Source organism: Peromyscus californicus, unplaced genomic scaffold, assembly GCF_007827085.1.
Source record: "Peromyscus californicus insignis strain IS unplaced genomic scaffold, ASM782708v3 Scaffold_11__1_contigs__length_118956290, whole genome shotgun sequence".
NCBI classification, from domain to species: Eukaryota; Metazoa; Chordata; class Mammalia; order Rodentia; family Cricetidae; genus Peromyscus; species Peromyscus californicus.
Window position 1 is genome coordinate 90,142,525 of NW_026294402.1, and position 17,985 is coordinate 90,160,509.

Here is a 17,985-nt window from a genome sequence, read left to right on the forward strand (position 1 = left end):
AATAGTTATGATAACTAGTTTTTTAGAGATTTTTGTATATGAATATTTTGCTTGGATGTATATCTGTGCACCACTTGCATGCCTGGTGCCCACCGAGGTCAGAAGAAGGTGTTGGATCCACTGGAATTGGAATTATAAACGGTTGTAAGTTGCCATGTGAGTGCTGGGAATTGAACCTAGGTCCTCTGTGAAAACAACTGCTCTTAATCACTAAGCCATTTCTCCAGGCCTGTGATTCCTTTCTTTTCCTAAGTATTTTAATTCAAAATATTTAGTCTAATACTAAAACAAGGACTGTATTATTAGTGAGCATGTATACATTGATTAGTATATTTAATGGGTAAATATTATAGAAAAGTTAGTATACAAATAAAAAGAAAATTAAAATTCAGACTAGTCATTAGTATTTTCTTATAACTTATGTATATTTTCTAATCATATTTTAACAGTAAATTTTAAATTGATAATTTCATATTTTCACTCAAATATTAAATAATTAACTTTAACATTAGATAAACTATATTAATATTCTTTGAAAACACATTTTAGTAATTGGATAAAATTGTAAAATAACTAAGCATTCATTAAATAATTAAGCTTTTTATTTGCTTTCTATTTTTCTTTTCTTTTTTCTTTTTTTTTTTTTTTTTTTTTGCTACATCTCTTATTATCGGATTGTTTCTTCTGTGTAGATCCCATCAAGGGAATTCACCGATTATAGGATTAAAATTTCTTTATGGCTCTCTTGATGTTATCAAATTGATTTCCTGTATGCTTATCATTATAAACTCACATTATGAGTATTGTTTTAAGTTGTTCTTGCCAATCAGGTTTCATATATAATTGTCTCTACTTTTTTTTTTTAATTGACAGTCTTCTTATCCCATGCGTGTGAACAGATGCAAAGAAATTCTTACCAAAGCTATCCATATGAAAAAGTCTTTAGAAAAGTTTGTTGGAGATGCAACTCGCCTAACAGACAAGCTACTAGAATTGTGCAACAAATCGGTACTGTCACAGGTCTTTATTGCTTATCAAGCAATGTTAAATAATGTTATACAAGAACTTATATATAATTTGAGCTGTTTTTTCATTAAAATTTTTAAGTACATCAGTATACATGTATCAAAATGTATCAAATGGTATATTTTAATGAATCTTTTCTACCTCCTCCCCTATTCTTCGTAATACTAGAGATTGAACCGGAAACCTGATCTTGCTAAGCAAGGGCTTTACCACTGAGCTACACCTCTACCCCTATATAATTTATCTTAATAAATCTGTTTTAAACTTGTAACTTGTATGTCCCTCTTCCAGATATCCTCTGCATTTCTGAATTTTTCTGAAAATAATACTTTTAATAGTTTTCAATAGTTTTAAGTAAATTACTAAATCAACCATAAAAATTCCATGTAAAATGTATTAAAGCAGTCTCTGATTATATTGTCATATCCTTAAGTTTTGAAAACTTGTATATTAACCTACATATATGATAGAAAACAGAATGGAGGATTTTTTTATTAGTTGGTTGCCAAGTGTTGGATTATTGAACCCAAGGCCTTATGCATAATAGGCAATCACTTTACCCATGAGCACAGGCACCATGTTGAGGAAACAAAGACGACTAATAGAAACCTGCCTTGAATTGCTGATAGATTTGTAGGAAAACAAGCAGATGGCTATCATTTGGAGTAGTAAGCATTATTTTCAGTATACTTGTGACTGAAGTAGGAAGGTGGTTAAAGGAGTGTCCACTTCTGTGTAAGGAATTAGGGTAGGAAACAAAACAAAAGACTGTAGGAGAGATAAAAGTGTGTGGAGGATTATAAAAGGGAGAGGTTCTTGATTAGGTAAATAGCTAGTGTCCCTTGACAAATAATCAAAATCCATTAATCATTTCTAGGTAAAAAGGGAACAGGTGACCCTATTTTTCTTCCTCCTCTCATGAATAAACTCTTCTCAAAAGGATAGTCGCTCATTATTTCCATTAATTTTACTTGACCTGTTATGTACTTGACACTAGGAAAAGCTGTTATTTTATGGATACTGGCCTTGTGAGTACTTTTCAGGTCAAGTGCTTAGTTCTTCATCTGAAACATTCATGGCAAACTACATGTAGGAATTAAATTCTTTTTCTGATTTTAAAGGTACTCATACTTTATATTGGATATTGTAACTGATGGTAATCAGTTGGAATAGCTCATAATCAAACACACATTGCATTGATCTTTACACTAAGAAATTCAGGTATCATTTTATTGCTAAATGAGATTTGATAACCAAAAAAATTTATTTATAGATTTTTCTCATGTCCGATAATAGGTCACTGGTTTCTACTAATATCCTTCAGTCATTAGACACTCCTATGATAAAGTAATTTTTATTTATGAGGTAGAAGAGGTTTAAATGAGATGATTAAAAATACTTAGGACGTTGCACACTGCTGAGCAATTGAGATTGCAAAAATGAAATGTTTACTGTGCTTAAAGTTCTCTAATTCAGAAAAATTGAAATATACTGTTTGTGTTGATTTTTTTTTTTCAGGTTGATGGAAGTAATTCTACATTAAGCATGAGCACTCACTTTAAAATGCTTAAAAAACTGGTAGAAGACCCAACATTTAGTGAAATCCTCATTCCTTTGCAGTCAGTCATGATACCTACTCTTCCATCAATTTTGGGTGCCCATGCTAATCATGACCCATTTCCTGGGCATTGGGCCTATCTTGCAGGCTTCGATGATGTGGTAAACTTCAGTTTTATATAACTATAATTTTTTAATGTAGTTAAGCTTACGACTTCAAATTAAGGTAAAAATCTAACTGAATTTATTTGCAAAGAAAATCCTAGAAATGTAGAAAAATGGAATTGTCTTGTACTGTGGTACAAAGTTAAATGTTAAGGAATTATAACCAGCCTTCACATGCTCATATTTCACTATGACTGTGTTTTCACAATTTTATTTTCCTGTATTTTCTTTTGTCTTAAAAAAATGGAGAGCAGATGAAACAAAATGTGTTTGATTTGCTTCTTATGGGAACCAAAATTCAGATCACTTTTTATTGTTCATGTGTGCATGAGTTAATGTGAGCACGTGCCACAGCCCACAGGTGGTCAGTGGATGACCTCAAGTGTTGGTCCTTACCTTCCACTTTATTTCAGACAGAATTTCAGGCTGGGTGGCCCATGAGCTTCCCACAGTTCTCCTGGTTCTGCCTCCCATCTCACCAGAAAGCACTGGATCATAGACATGCTCCAACCTCAGGTCTTCACACTTGGGAAGCAAGTACTCTACTCACTGAACATCTCCTCAGCCCATCCCTGTTTTTAAATGCACTGCTGGGAATGAGCCTGTGGCCTCTTCCTGTAGACATAACCTGTTCTTCTGTTCCAACTGCCCACCCATGAAACGTGGCTATAAATGAATGTTTATTTTAAGGAAATAGTGCGGGAATACTTCTAGGGGAAACTTTGGAAAACTCCCTATTTATTCCAAATTTTCTATGGCTTAGAACATTTTAAAACTTTTAAAAATCATTTACATTTTACATTATAATAATCATGTTTTGTTTTTAACTTAAGCAGTATTTTTTAGTTTACTCATGAGGTAAGCTTCATTTTGGAGATTTTTTCAAAAGCAAATTACTTTCAATTTATAAACTTATTCTTTGAACATTTATATGATGTATTTTGATAATACCTTTCCAACATTATGTTAAATTTTTTTTGGTTATGTAAAATTTTGTGACTGCTTTGAAAGGACTACCTGAATATGCATGTGTAAGTACCTGTTTTGTTGGCAAAGTCAGGGTTTGTTTTTGGTTTTGTTTTGTTTTTTACCTCATATCCATTCAATCTTATTTTTGGGGGGCAGTGGTTTTGAGACAGGGTTCTTATATTTTTGGTTGTGAGCCTAGCCTTTAACGGCTGAGCCATCTCTCCAGCCCAAGACAGGGTTTCTTTATGTAACAGTCCTGGCTGTCCTGGAACTCACTCTGTAGACCTGGCTGGCCTTGAACTCGATAACCTTATTTTTTAACTTCTAGGTAGCTAAGGTAAAAGGAAGTTTTAAAATACTAATTTACTACATATCCCCACTTATTATTTTTTTATTATGATGCATAACTCAATATTTATAATATTCAAATTTAACAAAGAATTCCAGCCTTGTCTTAAATATAACATTCATTGTTTTTTAGGTAGAAATTCTTTCTTCACTTCAGAAACCAAAGAAGATCTCTTTAAAGGGCTCAGATGGAAAGTTCTACATCATGATGTGTAAACCAAAAGACGACTTGAGGAAAGACTGTAGACTAATGGAATTCAATTCTTTGATTAACAAGGTTGGAATTAGTTTGCTTTTCTTAAGATTTTATTATTATTATTATTATTATTATTATTATTATTATTATTATTATTCTCAATATGTGTGTGTGTACATGAATATAGGTGTCTGCTAAGGCCAGAGGCATGAGATTCCCTGGAGCTGGAGTTTTAGCTGGCTGTGAGCCACCTGAGACAGGTACTGAGAACTGAATTTGGGTCCTCAAGAAGAGCAGCAAGTGTTCTTACCTACTTAGCCATCTGTCCAGCCCCATTGCTTTTATTTTAGAATTAGGAAAATAATAGTCATAGTAATGTGGACTTCTCAGTAGGTGGTTAGATCACTCTTGAAATGTATGTTTTCATTCTCTCTCTCTCTCTCTCTCTCTCTCTCTCTCTCTCTCTCTCTCTCTTTTGGTTTTTCAAGACAGGGCTTCTCTGTGAAGTTTTGGTGTCTGTCCTGGATCTCACTCTGTAGACCAGGCTGGCCTCGAACTCACAGAGATCCGCCTGGCTCTGCCTCCTGAGTGCTGGGATTAAAGGCATGCGCCACCACCGCCCAGCTTCATTTTCTCATTTTTAAAAATTTATTTTTTATTTTATGTGCATTGGTATTTTGCCTTCATGTATGTCTTTGTGATGGTACCAGGTTCCCTGGAACTGGAGATACAGACAGTTGTGAGCTGCCACGTGGGTGCTGGGAATTGAACCCCAGTCCTCTGGAAGAGCAGCCAGTGCTCTTAACTGCTGAACCATCTCTCATTTTCTCATTTCTCTCTTACCAGATTTTTGGATATATACATAGATTTAAATTGTCTGTTTCAGTTAACTTTTATGATTTTGTTTATAGAGAAGAACGTAAGACATTTCCTTAATAAAGGAAATATTTTCTGTTTAATGGTTTGTATAAAACACTCTACTTATCTAGACTTGGGCTTTCTGTTTCATTGCTAGAAAAAAATCAGGTTCTGTTTGTATGACTTCACTGTTCAAAAGTAATCATTAGCATTTTTTTCCTGTTCTGTTGGTAAGTGCTTGCTATCTGTCTCAAAGAAATATGGGAAATCTGGTTAGCCAGGAATGGTGGTGGTAGCACCATTTAGGAGCCTGAAGCAGGAAGGTTTCAAGCATAGATAGACTACAAAGAATCTTGACCTTGACTTAAATGTAGCACTCATCTTTCGGTAAAAATTCTTGTTTCTGTCATTCAGTGTACACTGTTGCAATTCATTTTGAAGTTTTGTTTGGGTTTGATTTATTTGAAAATATCCTTTTCATCTGAACAAGCAGCTCAATAACTCGCTAGCAAAAGTTTGTGAAATTCTAACATTTGATTGCAATAAAAAGGAAAAGGTTTCAAAAAAAAAAATTCTTGTTTCTGTTCAGAAGCCCTTTAGATCTGTTTAAAAAAAAAAAAAAGTCAAATACATCACAATATGTAAGTCAAAAATGACTGAGGATTGTAGATTAATCGAATTCAATTATTTGATTAGTAAATTTTATAAACAAGACCCACTCTCAAAATAAAAAGTCACTTATATAGTCTTGTCTATTTTGAATTATTCTTCAGACAGGCATTCATGAACAGTTATGGGTTGGGGATGCTGGATAAGAATGCTGAGGTCTGGACTCAAGCTTCCCCTGCCCCTCCTCCCAAAAGACAATGTAGACTATGCTTGCTTTAACCAGATATAATTTAAAAGGTAATACAAATGGTCATTTCAAAGGCAATATGGTGAAAATTAATTTTCACTTAAAATGTTACTTGGATAAATGTTTCTTCATAGATGATTAAACCATTAATACCAGAGCTCCTTCAATGTTTTTCTGATTTAAGTGTCAGATGGGCTGGCTTTAGTTTGTTAACTTAGTTGTAGTAAGTTTTAATACTACTGTTAAGGCTTCTTGTTAGAATGGTCAAAAAAGAAAATGTGAAGTTTCTAACCTGTAGAGGTTAGACCGATTTGTACAGGAGCTTCTGTCATACTGTTTCCTGGCATTGGTGATAACTACTTATTCTTAAAGGTTTTTTTGTTTTGGGTGCTTTTGTTTTTGTTCTTGTCCTTTTTTTTTTTTTTTAGTTTGAGATCCCAGATTCTCCTTGATAGTCCGGGTGACATTGTAGTCCTGATCCACCTGCCTCCACCTCTCAATGCTGGGATTTCAGGTATATACTACCAGGCCTGGCTTAAATGATTTTTGGTCAGTTGATCACATCTCTGAAAGGAACAGGTTAATTGTTAGAGAAATGTGCTGTTTCCTTCAAAAAGTTCCAGAATTAAACATTCTGTTTGTCTATACCTGGTATATCAGGATTCATCAAATGAGACATAAAGCTGTCTTCTACCAGATGATAACTTTAAAATAAAACAATTATAATTAAATGTAAGAATATGAAAGAAATTTTGATATCATACAACTCATGCTTTTTTTCATATTTTTATTATAATTGTGTTTTGATATATTTTATCATTCCATTTTTTGATATAGTCCTCTTTGAGGGAGCATTGTCAGTCTAGACAAGAGAATTTAAACTGTATATATTTATATACAGATTTACATGCATTGTAGGGTTTTCTTTTAATTCTTTAAAAATTTATTCTTCTCTCATATGTTGCATCCTGACTGCAGTTTCCTCTTCCTTCTCCCCTCCCAGTGCCTTTCCCCATCACATTCCCTCTGCCCTAGATCCATTCCTCCTCTTTTCTCTTCAGAAAAGGGCTGGCCTCCCAAGGATATCAACCAGTCATGGCATGTCAAGTTATAATAAAACTAGACACTTCCCCTAATATTAAAGCTGGACAAGACAAGCCAGTAGGAAGTAAAGGGTCCCAAAAGCAGGCAAAAGAATAAGAGACAGTCCCCACATCCACTATTAGGAGTCCCACAGGAACACCAAGCTACACAACTAATATATATGCAGAAGGCATAGGTCTGACGCATACAGCCTCCCTGATTGTCTGAGTCACTGTGAGCCCCTATGAGCCCTGGTTAATTGATTCTGTTGGCCGGTTTCTTCCTCCTCCTGCTCCTGCTCCTCCTCCTCCTCCTCCTCCTTCTTTTTTTTAAAACAGGATTTCTCTGTAACAGCCCTGGCTGTTCTGGAACTCACTCTGTAGACCAGGCTGGCCTTGAATTCACAGAATACATCTGCCTCTGCCTGCCAAGTGCTGGAATTAAAGGCTTGCACCACCACTGCCCGGCTCTGTTGGCCATTTTCTGGTGGTGTCTTGATCCCTCTGGCTCCTATAATCCTTTCTTGCCCTCTTCAGCAGAATTCTCCAAGCTCTGCCTAATGTTTGGCTGTGGGTCTCTGCCTCTGCTCTATCAGTTGCTGGATGGAGCTTCTCTGATAATGCTTATGCTAGACTTTTTTGTTTTTTTAATAAATAGTATGATTCCTTATGACTTTTACAGAGAGGAAGGTAAATAACAGTAAGGATTTCTTGTAGTTTTTAGGTAAAATTAAACATCAGTCTCTGTGTTTTAATACTTAGCATTAATGATGTCCGTAATGCAGTAAAAAATAAAACAATGTATTTTGTTGTAGATGTATACAACCTTCTTATTAAATAAGAAACACAGAACCAATGCAAAGAAGAAAGCCAAGAGGTCAGAGCTAAGAGCTAAAACCTTACCCTTCCTCCTGCGGTGGTCCTACCTCTCCGAACCAGAGCTACCCCTGTGTTAAAGTCTTTATATAGAGTTCCTGTCCTGCCTTCTCATTGGTTGTAAACCCAACCACATGACTGCCTCCTCACGGCCTGTCTGTATAGGCCTCCAGGTTTTCCATGATTGGTATTAAGATTAAAGGCATGTGTATCCAATAATGGCTGTATCCCTGAACACAGAGACTTACCCAGCTCTGCCTACCAAGTGCTGGAATTCCAAGCGTACGCTACCACTGCCCTGCTCTCCTATGGCTTGCTAATAGCTCTGACCCCCGGGCAACTTTATTTATTAACATACAAATAACATTTTAATACAAATAAAATATCACTATATAACAGTAAGGATTTCTTGTAGTTTTTAGGTAAAATTAAACATCAGTCTCTGTGCTTAAATACTTAACATTAATGATGTCCGTAATGCAGTAAAAAATAAAACAATGTATTTTGTTGTTATGGTTACAAATACTATCTTTCAAATATGGTGTTCTGTTACAATCATAGTGAAGAATAAAAAAAAGGATTCCACAAGGCATTTTAAGGTTCAGAGGTAGAATAGGGAAATGACCCTATAGCTTCCTCCTCTAACTTTCAGAATTATTCATTAAAGGCTTCCATCAGCACTTTTCCTAGGAAGTGAACAATATTTAGATACATTTGACATAACAGGTATTAAGTACTATTTGTTTTTCATTTCTATGTTTTTCATAGAGCTTAAGAAAAGATGCAGAATCACGTCGAAGAGAACTTCATATCCGAACATACGCAGTTATTCCACTGAATGATGAATGTGGGATTATCGAATGGGTGAACAACACTGCTGGCTTGAGACCTATTCTTACCAAACTATATAAGGAAAAGGGTATTGTATTCATTTTTATGGGAGAAGTGTATACTATGGGTTTGTTAGCTACAAACATTTGAAATACAAATATGATAGTTTTTATCATACCAATGCACATATATTTTTTCCTAAGCCTAGTGAACTTTATATTCTATATACAGAAACCTGTAAGGTCTTCTTTCCTCCCTTTCTTCCTTTGACTCTTTTTTTTTTTGAACATTTTATTTTTTTGAAATATTTGTTAGCAATTCTGAAATAACTTTATATGCCTTTAGCAAATAAGTAAATATTAGGTGAATAATGAAAGATAGTTTTCTCACTGTAAGAGAAAGGAAAATATTTGGTTGGATTAGAGGCTGTCCTAACTTGAGATAACTTTAGCAAAAAAATATTGATAGTTATTAATTATAACCCATGAGATAAAATAAGTATACCTTCATAGTGATGTAAACATGTACTTTCATAAATAGATAAGTAGGAAAAGCTCTTTATTATATTAAATGGAATTAATATATGCAGGACTGAGGACATAGAATATTACTAACTAGTAAACACCATAAGAATTGCTGTCGGGCTGGAGAGATGGCTCAGCGGTTAAGAGCACTGGGTGTTTTTTCAGAGGTCCTGAGTTCAATTCCCAGCAACCACATGGTGGCTAACCATCTGCAATGAGATATAGCGCCCTCTTCTGGTCTGCAGGTGAACATGCAGACAGAATGCTGTATACATAATAAATAAATAAATCTTTAAAAAAAAAAAGAATTTCTGTCATAGGCAATGACTATAAATGGGTTCTACTGTTAATAGGCAAAGTTAGTTGAGTTTGGTGGTGCTTGCCTATAATCCCAGCAGTCAGGAAAGCCAAGGCAGGAGGATCATCAGTTCAGTGCCAGCCATGGCTGCAGAGTGATACCATGTCTCAAATTTTTAAAAAGAAAAACAGTATGGTAAGAAACAAGTCATTTGTGGTGTCAAATCCTTTTTCATGAGATACTTGTTATCATGAACAGAAAAAAAAAAGTAACTTTTTAATAGAGAAAAATAACTGATGAGATTTCTCTATTGTTACACAGCTATTTTCTGTTGTTGTTTAGTTTCTTTCTGATACAGGCTCTTACTGTGTAGACTAGGATGGCTTCAAACTCAAAGAGATTTGCCTGCTTCTGCCCCTCAAAGTGCGGGGACTAAAGGTGTGCACCACCAAATGTGCCCGGTTTTTGTTTTTGTTATTTTAGAATTCAGCTAATTTATTCTTTAACCGTTCCACACATGTATACAATATATTTTAATCTTTATCTTTTTAAAATCTGTGTACATGTGTTCGTATGTGCAAGTATGACAGAGCTACAGTGTGCATGTGGAGGTCAGGGATGACCTGGAGTGTCAGTCCTCACCTTCTACCTGGTTTGAGACAGCGTCTTTTGTTGCTGCAGAGGCCAGGCTAGATGCCCTTGAGCTTCCAGAAATTCTTCAATCTGTGTCCCCCATCTTGCTCTGGGGACACTGGGTTGATAAATGTGCACTGCTGCATCCAGCTTTACATGAGTTGTGAGGATCTGAACGGAGATCCTCATGCTTATAGAGCAGGTAGTTTATCCACTCACCCCATCTCCCTGGCCCAAATCTCTTTTTTCTACTATAAGAATACCAGTTCTTAGATTATTGAATTATAATTCCACCTTAATGACCTTTTCTTAACCTAGTTTTATCTGCAAAGACTTTATTTCCAAATAAGGTTACCTTCTTTAACAAATTTTTGGAAGGTTGCTTTGTTTTTTGAGACAAGGTCAAACTATGTAGCCTTGGCTGTCCTGAAACTTACTATGTAGACCAGGCTGGCATCGTACTCACAGAGATATTCCTGTTTCTGCCTCCTGAGTGCTGGAATTAAAATCATGTGCCACCACTCCAGCTATTTAGCATACTTTTTAAGGAACACAATTTAGTCCATAACAATAACTAGTACTGATAAATTATTATAGTGTGGGTATTATACTAAGCATGTTTTATAGATCATTGTTGTTATTAACAAGCCAAACTACCTAAATAACTAGTTAAACTTCATATGGTGAATGAACATCTTGAACAGAAAAAACATCAATCAAATGTTAAGGATCCCATCTTATGAAAATAGTAGAACTATGCAATGAATGAGGCTAAAAGTCTCAAACCATAAGCTTGTCCATAGACTTTTGTGTCCAGATGATTTTCAGTTTAAGGTTTATCTTAAGAATTAATAACATGCCAGCACCAGGCGTGTTGGCACACACCTTTATTCCCAGCACTTGGTAGGCATAGGCAGGTGGATCTCTGTGAGTTCAAGGCCATCCTGATCTACACAGTGAATTCTAGGATAGCCAGAGCTATGTAGTAAGGCCCTGTCTTAAAACATACAAACAACAAAATTAGTTACATGCCAGGCATGGTTGGACTCCTTTAATTCTAGCACTCAGGAGGGAGAGGCAGGCAAGTGTCTTTGAGTTTAAGGTCAGCCAGATCTACAAAGTGAGTTCCAGGCTATCCAGAGCAACATAGTGAGACAGTTCTCAACAAAGAAAAGAGAGTCAAGAACATATTGGGTATAGTGGCACAAACCTATAATACCAGCACTCAGGATGCAGAAGAAGGATACCCAAAAGTTTGAGGACTGCCTGGTTTAAAAAATTAATTCCTAAGTTTCAGGCTAGCCCTAGCTACAGAGTGAGACCTGGATTTGGATAACAGTAGTAATGGTAACTGTCTTAGTTAGAGTTTCTATTGTTGTGAAGAGACACAATGACCACAGCAACTCTTAAATGAAAACATTTAATTGGGGTGGATTGCTTACAGTGTCAGAGGTTCAATCCATTATCATCATGGTAGGGAGCATTGGCAGTGTGCAGGCAGACATGGTGCTGGCTACATCTTGATCATAGGCAATAGGAAGTAGACTGAGATTCATACTGAGCGAAGCTTGATCAAAAGAGACCTCAAAGCCTGCCCCTACAATGACACACTTCCTCCAACAAGGCCACACCTATTTTAAACAAGCTCACACCTCCTAAAAATGCCACTGCCTTTGGGAGCCATTTTCTTTTTAACCACCACGGTAACCCATGAATTTCATAGACTAGCCTTAAATTATTTCAGAATACCAGTGTGTCCTTTAAACTAGTGGTTCAGCTTACCTCAGTATGACATCCTGATCAAAAGAGGTTACTATAATTTTAGTAAGGGTGACAGTATTTTCACAGTCCAGAGTGATCACTCACACCTGAATTTTTCTGAATCTTATATTCTAGAGTTATTAAATCATAAATTTTTTGTTTACATTAATTTTCATCAATAAGAAGCTATACTTTCGATGAGTATTAAGGAAAAACAGAGTTTATTATTTTGTATGCTATCAAGTTATAATCATTTCGATGCATAACTAGTATTTTTCCATCCTTTTCAGTTGGAGCAAAAGTTAACAATTCCTGTCATGTTTTAATAAAAATTATTCTTGCTTCTTATTTGGCTGTGTGAGCAATTAAAATCATTCTGCTTTGTAGGAGTGTACATGACAGGAAAGGAGCTTCGCCAGTGTATGCTACCAAAGTCAGCAGCCTTATCTGAAAAATTGAAAGTATTCCAAGATTTACTCCTGCCCAGGCACCCTCCTGTTTTTCATGAGTGGTTTCTGAGAACATTCCCTGATCCTACATCATGGCAAGTTACCAAGAATATATACATTGTTATCGTTGAATGTTTAAATTTTTTATCTTTTTTTTAACTAAAGCTGGCACAAGGTATTTGACTGGGGTTGTATTTCCTTAGGTACAGTAGTAGATCTGCATATTGCCGTTCGACTGCAGTCATGTCAATGGTTGGCTATATCCTGGGGCTTGGAGATCGTCATGGCGAAAACATTCTGTTTGATTCTTTCACTGGTGAATGTGTACATGTAGACTTCAACTGTCTTTTTAATAAGGTATGATATGACTTCAGTTAATTGGATATAATCCCTTGTATTTTCTCTCCCAAACCACTGCTCTCCCTAACTATACCTATCAGTTACAACTACATAATTTTGGGCATCTCTTAACTGGTTTTCATTAGTGGATCCCTTAGGAAAGCTATTTAGAAAGCAGAGAACTTGAAAGAATGATGTATGAAAGCTAGCATGAACTTTAAGTCCTGACTCAGTAAGTAACTAACTATATAAACATGGGCAGATAAGTTCATTTTACAGACACTTAGTCCCATAAAGTCAGAGCTGTTTAATAATTCCAAATCTGACAATATATGAGGATGGTCTTGGTTAACGAAAAAGTGTCAGGCTGGGATAGTTCAGTGGAGCATTTACCTAGCATGTGCTAGGCCCTGAATTCAAGCCCTAGCAACAAAATAAATAGTCCAGGGTGGGTTCTTGAAAGGAAATTAAGGCTATTGGATACATCTCTAAGAACTTATGTAATTTTCTACAATTACAGTTCTGGAGGAAGTTTAGAAGGTCATCTGTTTCTTTGACCCTAATCTTTTTTCGGTCGCTATTAGCTATCACAGGAAGGTGAAAAAGTTCATAGACTCAGCTGAGAAGAAATCAAAGATAATAAGTAGTATAGATCAAACCATACAAAAGGAGAATTTTGGGTAACTGCTTAGAGGGATAAAAGAATTATGGGAGAGACATGATCAATAATGTCAGAAAATGAACAGCTAGACTAAGTTGTTTCTTTCCCTATCTGAGGGAAAAATCTGTGGCTATTTTCTATTTTAAAGTGATAGGTGTAAAAAGAAAGTAAGAGGAGGAAAGAAAGACATGAGAATAATTGTATATTATTATTGGTACTAAATATTTAGTGCATAAATATTCTTTATACCAATATTCAGTAAACTAAATTGGAGAAATCCATCTGTCTTCTTGATTTTACCTAAGATTAATCCATGGTTTCAGATTGCCTAGAAGCAAAGGCAGAGTTATGTGACTCTTTTCAATTACTCAATTACTCTGATGTAATTACATAAATATTTGCAGGATATTTTTTTCTCTTTCCTAAAGGAGTCTAGACATGAAGTTCCAAATTCTTTGAGCAAAGGTTTTATAATTTTCTTGTTACCATATAATAAAATTGTTTTTAAGGGAGAAACTTTTGAAGTTCCAGAAATTGTACCATTTCGCCTGACTCATAATATGGTTAATGGAATGGGTCCTATGGGAACGGAAGGTCTGTTTCGAAGAGCATGTGAAGTCACACTGAGACTGATGAGGGATCAGAGAGAACCTTTAATGAGGTAATCATCTGTGCTTTGAAAATAATCTACTAGTGGCCTTGAATGTAAATACTGGTCACTTAATACATTTTCTTTATATAGAAACCACTTTTTGTTAGCCAAAGTATATTTTTAAAAATAATAACTTAAGCCTTGGCATAATGATCCATGCTTGTCATCCCACTCAAAGAGACAGAGGCAGGAGAATCATGAAGTTCTAGGCCATCCTGGTCTACATACTGAGTTCCAGGCCAGGCAGTGCTACACAGTAAGATCTGCTCCCTCCCCCTACCCCCCACAAAAACAAAACAAAACACTGATTTTCAATGGGTTTGGGTATAGTCCCATAATTATTCATTCATTAGCATTCTCTAATTTTAAGATATTTTCAACACCTGACTGTAGCTGGAAGTTCTCTTGTGTCCTGCCCAGTCCTCCAGCTGCTCAAACCCAAATAAACACACAGAGGCTTATATTATTTTTCAAACTATATGGCCTAATGGCTCAGCCTTCTCACTAGCTAGTGCTTACATCTTAAATTAACCCATTTCTATAAATCTGTACTTAGCTACATGGCTTATGACTTACCCGTACTTTTACATCTTGCTTCTCCTGGTGGCAACTAGCAGCGTCTGCCCCATTCTCCTTTCTTCTCTCACTATCTCTTTTGGATTTCCTGTCTGGCTCCATCCTGCCGTGCCATAGGCCAATGCAGCCTCATTTATCAACCAATGAGAGCAACACATATTCATAGCATATAGAAAGACATCCCACAGCACTTCCCCTTTTCTATCTAATCAAAAAGGAAGGTTTTAACTTTAACATAGTAAAATTACATATAACAAAACAGTTATCAAGCAAGAATTACAGTTACAATATCTAGTTGATTTGTATTTTGCAAAATCAAAGAAAATATTCTATCATCTATCCTATATTTGTGAGTCTAAAATTTTATATCTGATTTATCTTTTATCATAACCAAGGAAAATTATAATTATTTAGTCTTCAACTACATCAAAGACCCCAGAAGAATATAATATTACCTAAGTAAACAGGAAGAGCATTGTAAGTAACTTCCAAAAATCCAGAATGACAGAGACAGCTGGCTGCCTGGATAGTCATCCAAAGTTCCTCTGTAACATTGGGACATCTATCTTCGGCCTATAGGCCAGAATCTCTCAGTCACTTCTCTCTGTGTCCTGTGGAATATCTGGCAGTCTCCTCTGCAAAACAGGAACCTGAAGGACCATTTCACCTTGTTTTGGCAGATTCAGTGGTCATTTTTCCATGGGTCCTGCATGTCCCATCAATACAACATTTTGTCAAGCAGTCCAGGCAAGAACAGTCTCTTGTCCAAATGACCATTTTGTGCCAGGAAAAAGATAAACTCCATACCGAGTGTCTTCAACACCCATCTTCCTCTTTGAAGTAAATCAGTGCTGCCATGAGCAGATGTGTCTCATTGTCCAGGAAAGTTTTAAGTTTTTAAAACATTTTTAAATGCCATATTCTGTAGGTCTTTGAAGTGTTTGAAGATCACCTACCTAACTGAAATATATCTATATATACCTCGAAAACTTAACTAACATGACTATAAGTTTGATTATCATAGATGACTAATTATTAATCTGTATTTCTCAACTATACACTACAATTTCAAATGAGTTGCACAAAAAATACTTTAAACAAGAGTACAAATATACATATAGTATAACAAAATTAACTTTAAATTTGTATCAGTAAGCTAAAATCTATAGCAATGTAAAACATTTTTAAACAAGTTGTTGCTCTTTAAAAGTAGGTTCAATAGGGGCTGGAGAGATGGCTTAGCGGTTAAGAGCACTGGCTGCTCTTCCAGAGAACCTGAGTTCAATTCCCAGCAACCACATGGTGGCTCACAACCATCTATTATGGGATCTGATGCCCTCTTCTGGCATAGTGTACATTCAGATAGAGCACTCATACATAAAATAAATAAATAAATCTTTTTTAAAAAAAAGTAGGTTCAATAATCTACTCTTTCATCCTATCATATCTACAATATCCCCCTTTCTTCTTTAGAAAGAGATTGCATTTATAATCAACCCCCTTTAAATAAAAATAAACATTTATAAATAATATTTTGGGAATTTGGGCATAGCTTCTCATACTACTTCCTGCTGGCTGAGGGCACTGGCAATGTAATGGAGATTCTGAGAAAATTAAGAATTAAGATCAAGTCCTGACTGGAATAGTCTATGAGGCTACATTGTCTGAGCCAGTTGCTTTGAAGCTGTTCTGGATGCTGGATCATCTGGGCCATGGTATCATCTGAGACCTTTCAGGGGTTCTTGGCTGATCAAACCATATGAGCCTGGAATCAATCCACAAGTTCTCATCTTCTGTGGAAACAAAAGCAGAACCTCTTTTCCAAAGCATCGTATCCTTAAATATAAATTTTGAAGTCAAGGTACCTTTAAAATATATATATATGTTTAACTCAGTAGCCTTTACAATCAAATGTCTCTCCAGTTAAAAATCCCAAAGACAGTATAATCCAGACTCTGTGTGATTTCCATCTTTACGGGGCAAATTTTTTATATTACTTTTACTGTCTCTTTAAAGACTTTATTTTTTTTTACACTATTTCTTAATATAACTGCATATACTCCTTTTCCTCTCTCTTTCAAGCCCATGTACATTTTTACATATAATGTAAACTATTTAGAATTTTATTTCATCTGAATCTGACTTATTGTGAATCTATAATCCTTCTCTGACCAAGAGAGATTTTAAACTGCCAAACTGGTGTTTAGGACTGAATCAGCAGCCTTGGCTGCTGACTCCGCCCATTTCAGCTTTTCAACATGGCAGAGGTAATTCATCTCCAGCTCTGGGAGCCATGCTCTACACTGACGTTGAGAGGCAGTGGATCTATGCCTCCATCCAGCAGCTTATAACCCAGAAACCTTGTGTGTTTGTGTGTGTGTGTACTGCACAGCTTGGAGACACCTCTGTGTATCATGGCAGGAATCCTCCATGCTGCAGGTCAAGCCCACAAACCTCAAACCCGCCATCATAGCTCAAGCTCGCAGGCTGCGGCTAGCCTGAGAGACATTAAGAAGCTGTTTTTAGCTCCATTTTAGAATCTTTTTTTTTTTTTTTGGTTTTTTTTTTTTTTTTGGTTTTTCGAGACAGGGTTTCTCTGTGTAGCTTTGCGCCTTTCCTGGAACTCACGTGGTAGCCCAGGCTGGCCTCGAACTCACAGAGATCCGCCTGCCTCTGCCTCCCGAGTGCTGGGATTAAAGGCGTGCACCACCACAGCCCGGCTAGAATTTTTTTTTAAGTTCTCTTAAGTTTTAGGTGGAAGGTCTTGCCGCCACGTCTGTGCGCCATTTGTAGATGAATTGCTAAATGGTCTCATTAATTAAAAAAAAAAACTCGGAGCCAGAAATTGGGGTTAAAGCCTGAGAGAGATCAGAGGAATAGGAAAAGCCACAGCTAACCTCACCTCACCAACTCTGCAGCTTCCAAAGTGAGCTACTTCCTGTCTACCCACACCTATATGCCTTTCTGTTCTCTCATTTGCTCTCTCAGCCCAGCTACATCACTTCCTCTTCCTGCCCATCTCTGTCACTTCCTGTTTGTCTGTATAGACCTCCAGACCTCTATGGTTGGTCCTGGGATTAAAGACGTGTCACCATGCCTGACTCTGTTTCAGAGCAACACATATTCATGGCATACAGAAAGATATCCCACAGCACCTGACACAAAACAAATATTTTTTGGTTGTGAGTCTAGCCTTTAATAGCTAAGCCATCTTCTCCACTCCACTAGACACTTCTGAGGCATTAACAATCAATTATTCTCAACTTCCTCCTTTGCACTTCCACTAATCCACTCCTATCTCTGGATTTCCTATAGTTGACATTTATTG

The 17,985-nt window shown here is 36.2% G+C and overlaps 1 protein-coding gene across 2 annotated transcripts in view; it reads left to right on the forward strand.

Moving 5' to 3' along the window:
- Positions 1–17,985, forward strand: part of Atr (ATR serine/threonine kinase) — a 113,042-nt gene that overhangs the window by 90,210 nt on the left and 4,847 nt on the right. For both annotated transcript variants that reach the window (XM_052717037.1, XM_052717045.1), the window contains 7 exons: positions 874–1,008; positions 2,545–2,745; positions 4,199–4,342; positions 8,702–8,852; positions 12,368–12,524; positions 12,633–12,786; positions 13,939–14,090. In XM_052717037.1, the coding sequence (XP_052572997.1) occupies positions 874–1,008; positions 2,545–2,745; positions 4,199–4,342; positions 8,702–8,852; positions 12,368–12,524; positions 12,633–12,786; positions 13,939–14,090 (1,094 nt within the window). The remainder of the gene's footprint in view (positions 1–873; positions 1,009–2,544; positions 2,746–4,198; positions 4,343–8,701; positions 8,853–12,367; positions 12,525–12,632; positions 12,787–13,938; positions 14,091–17,985) is intronic.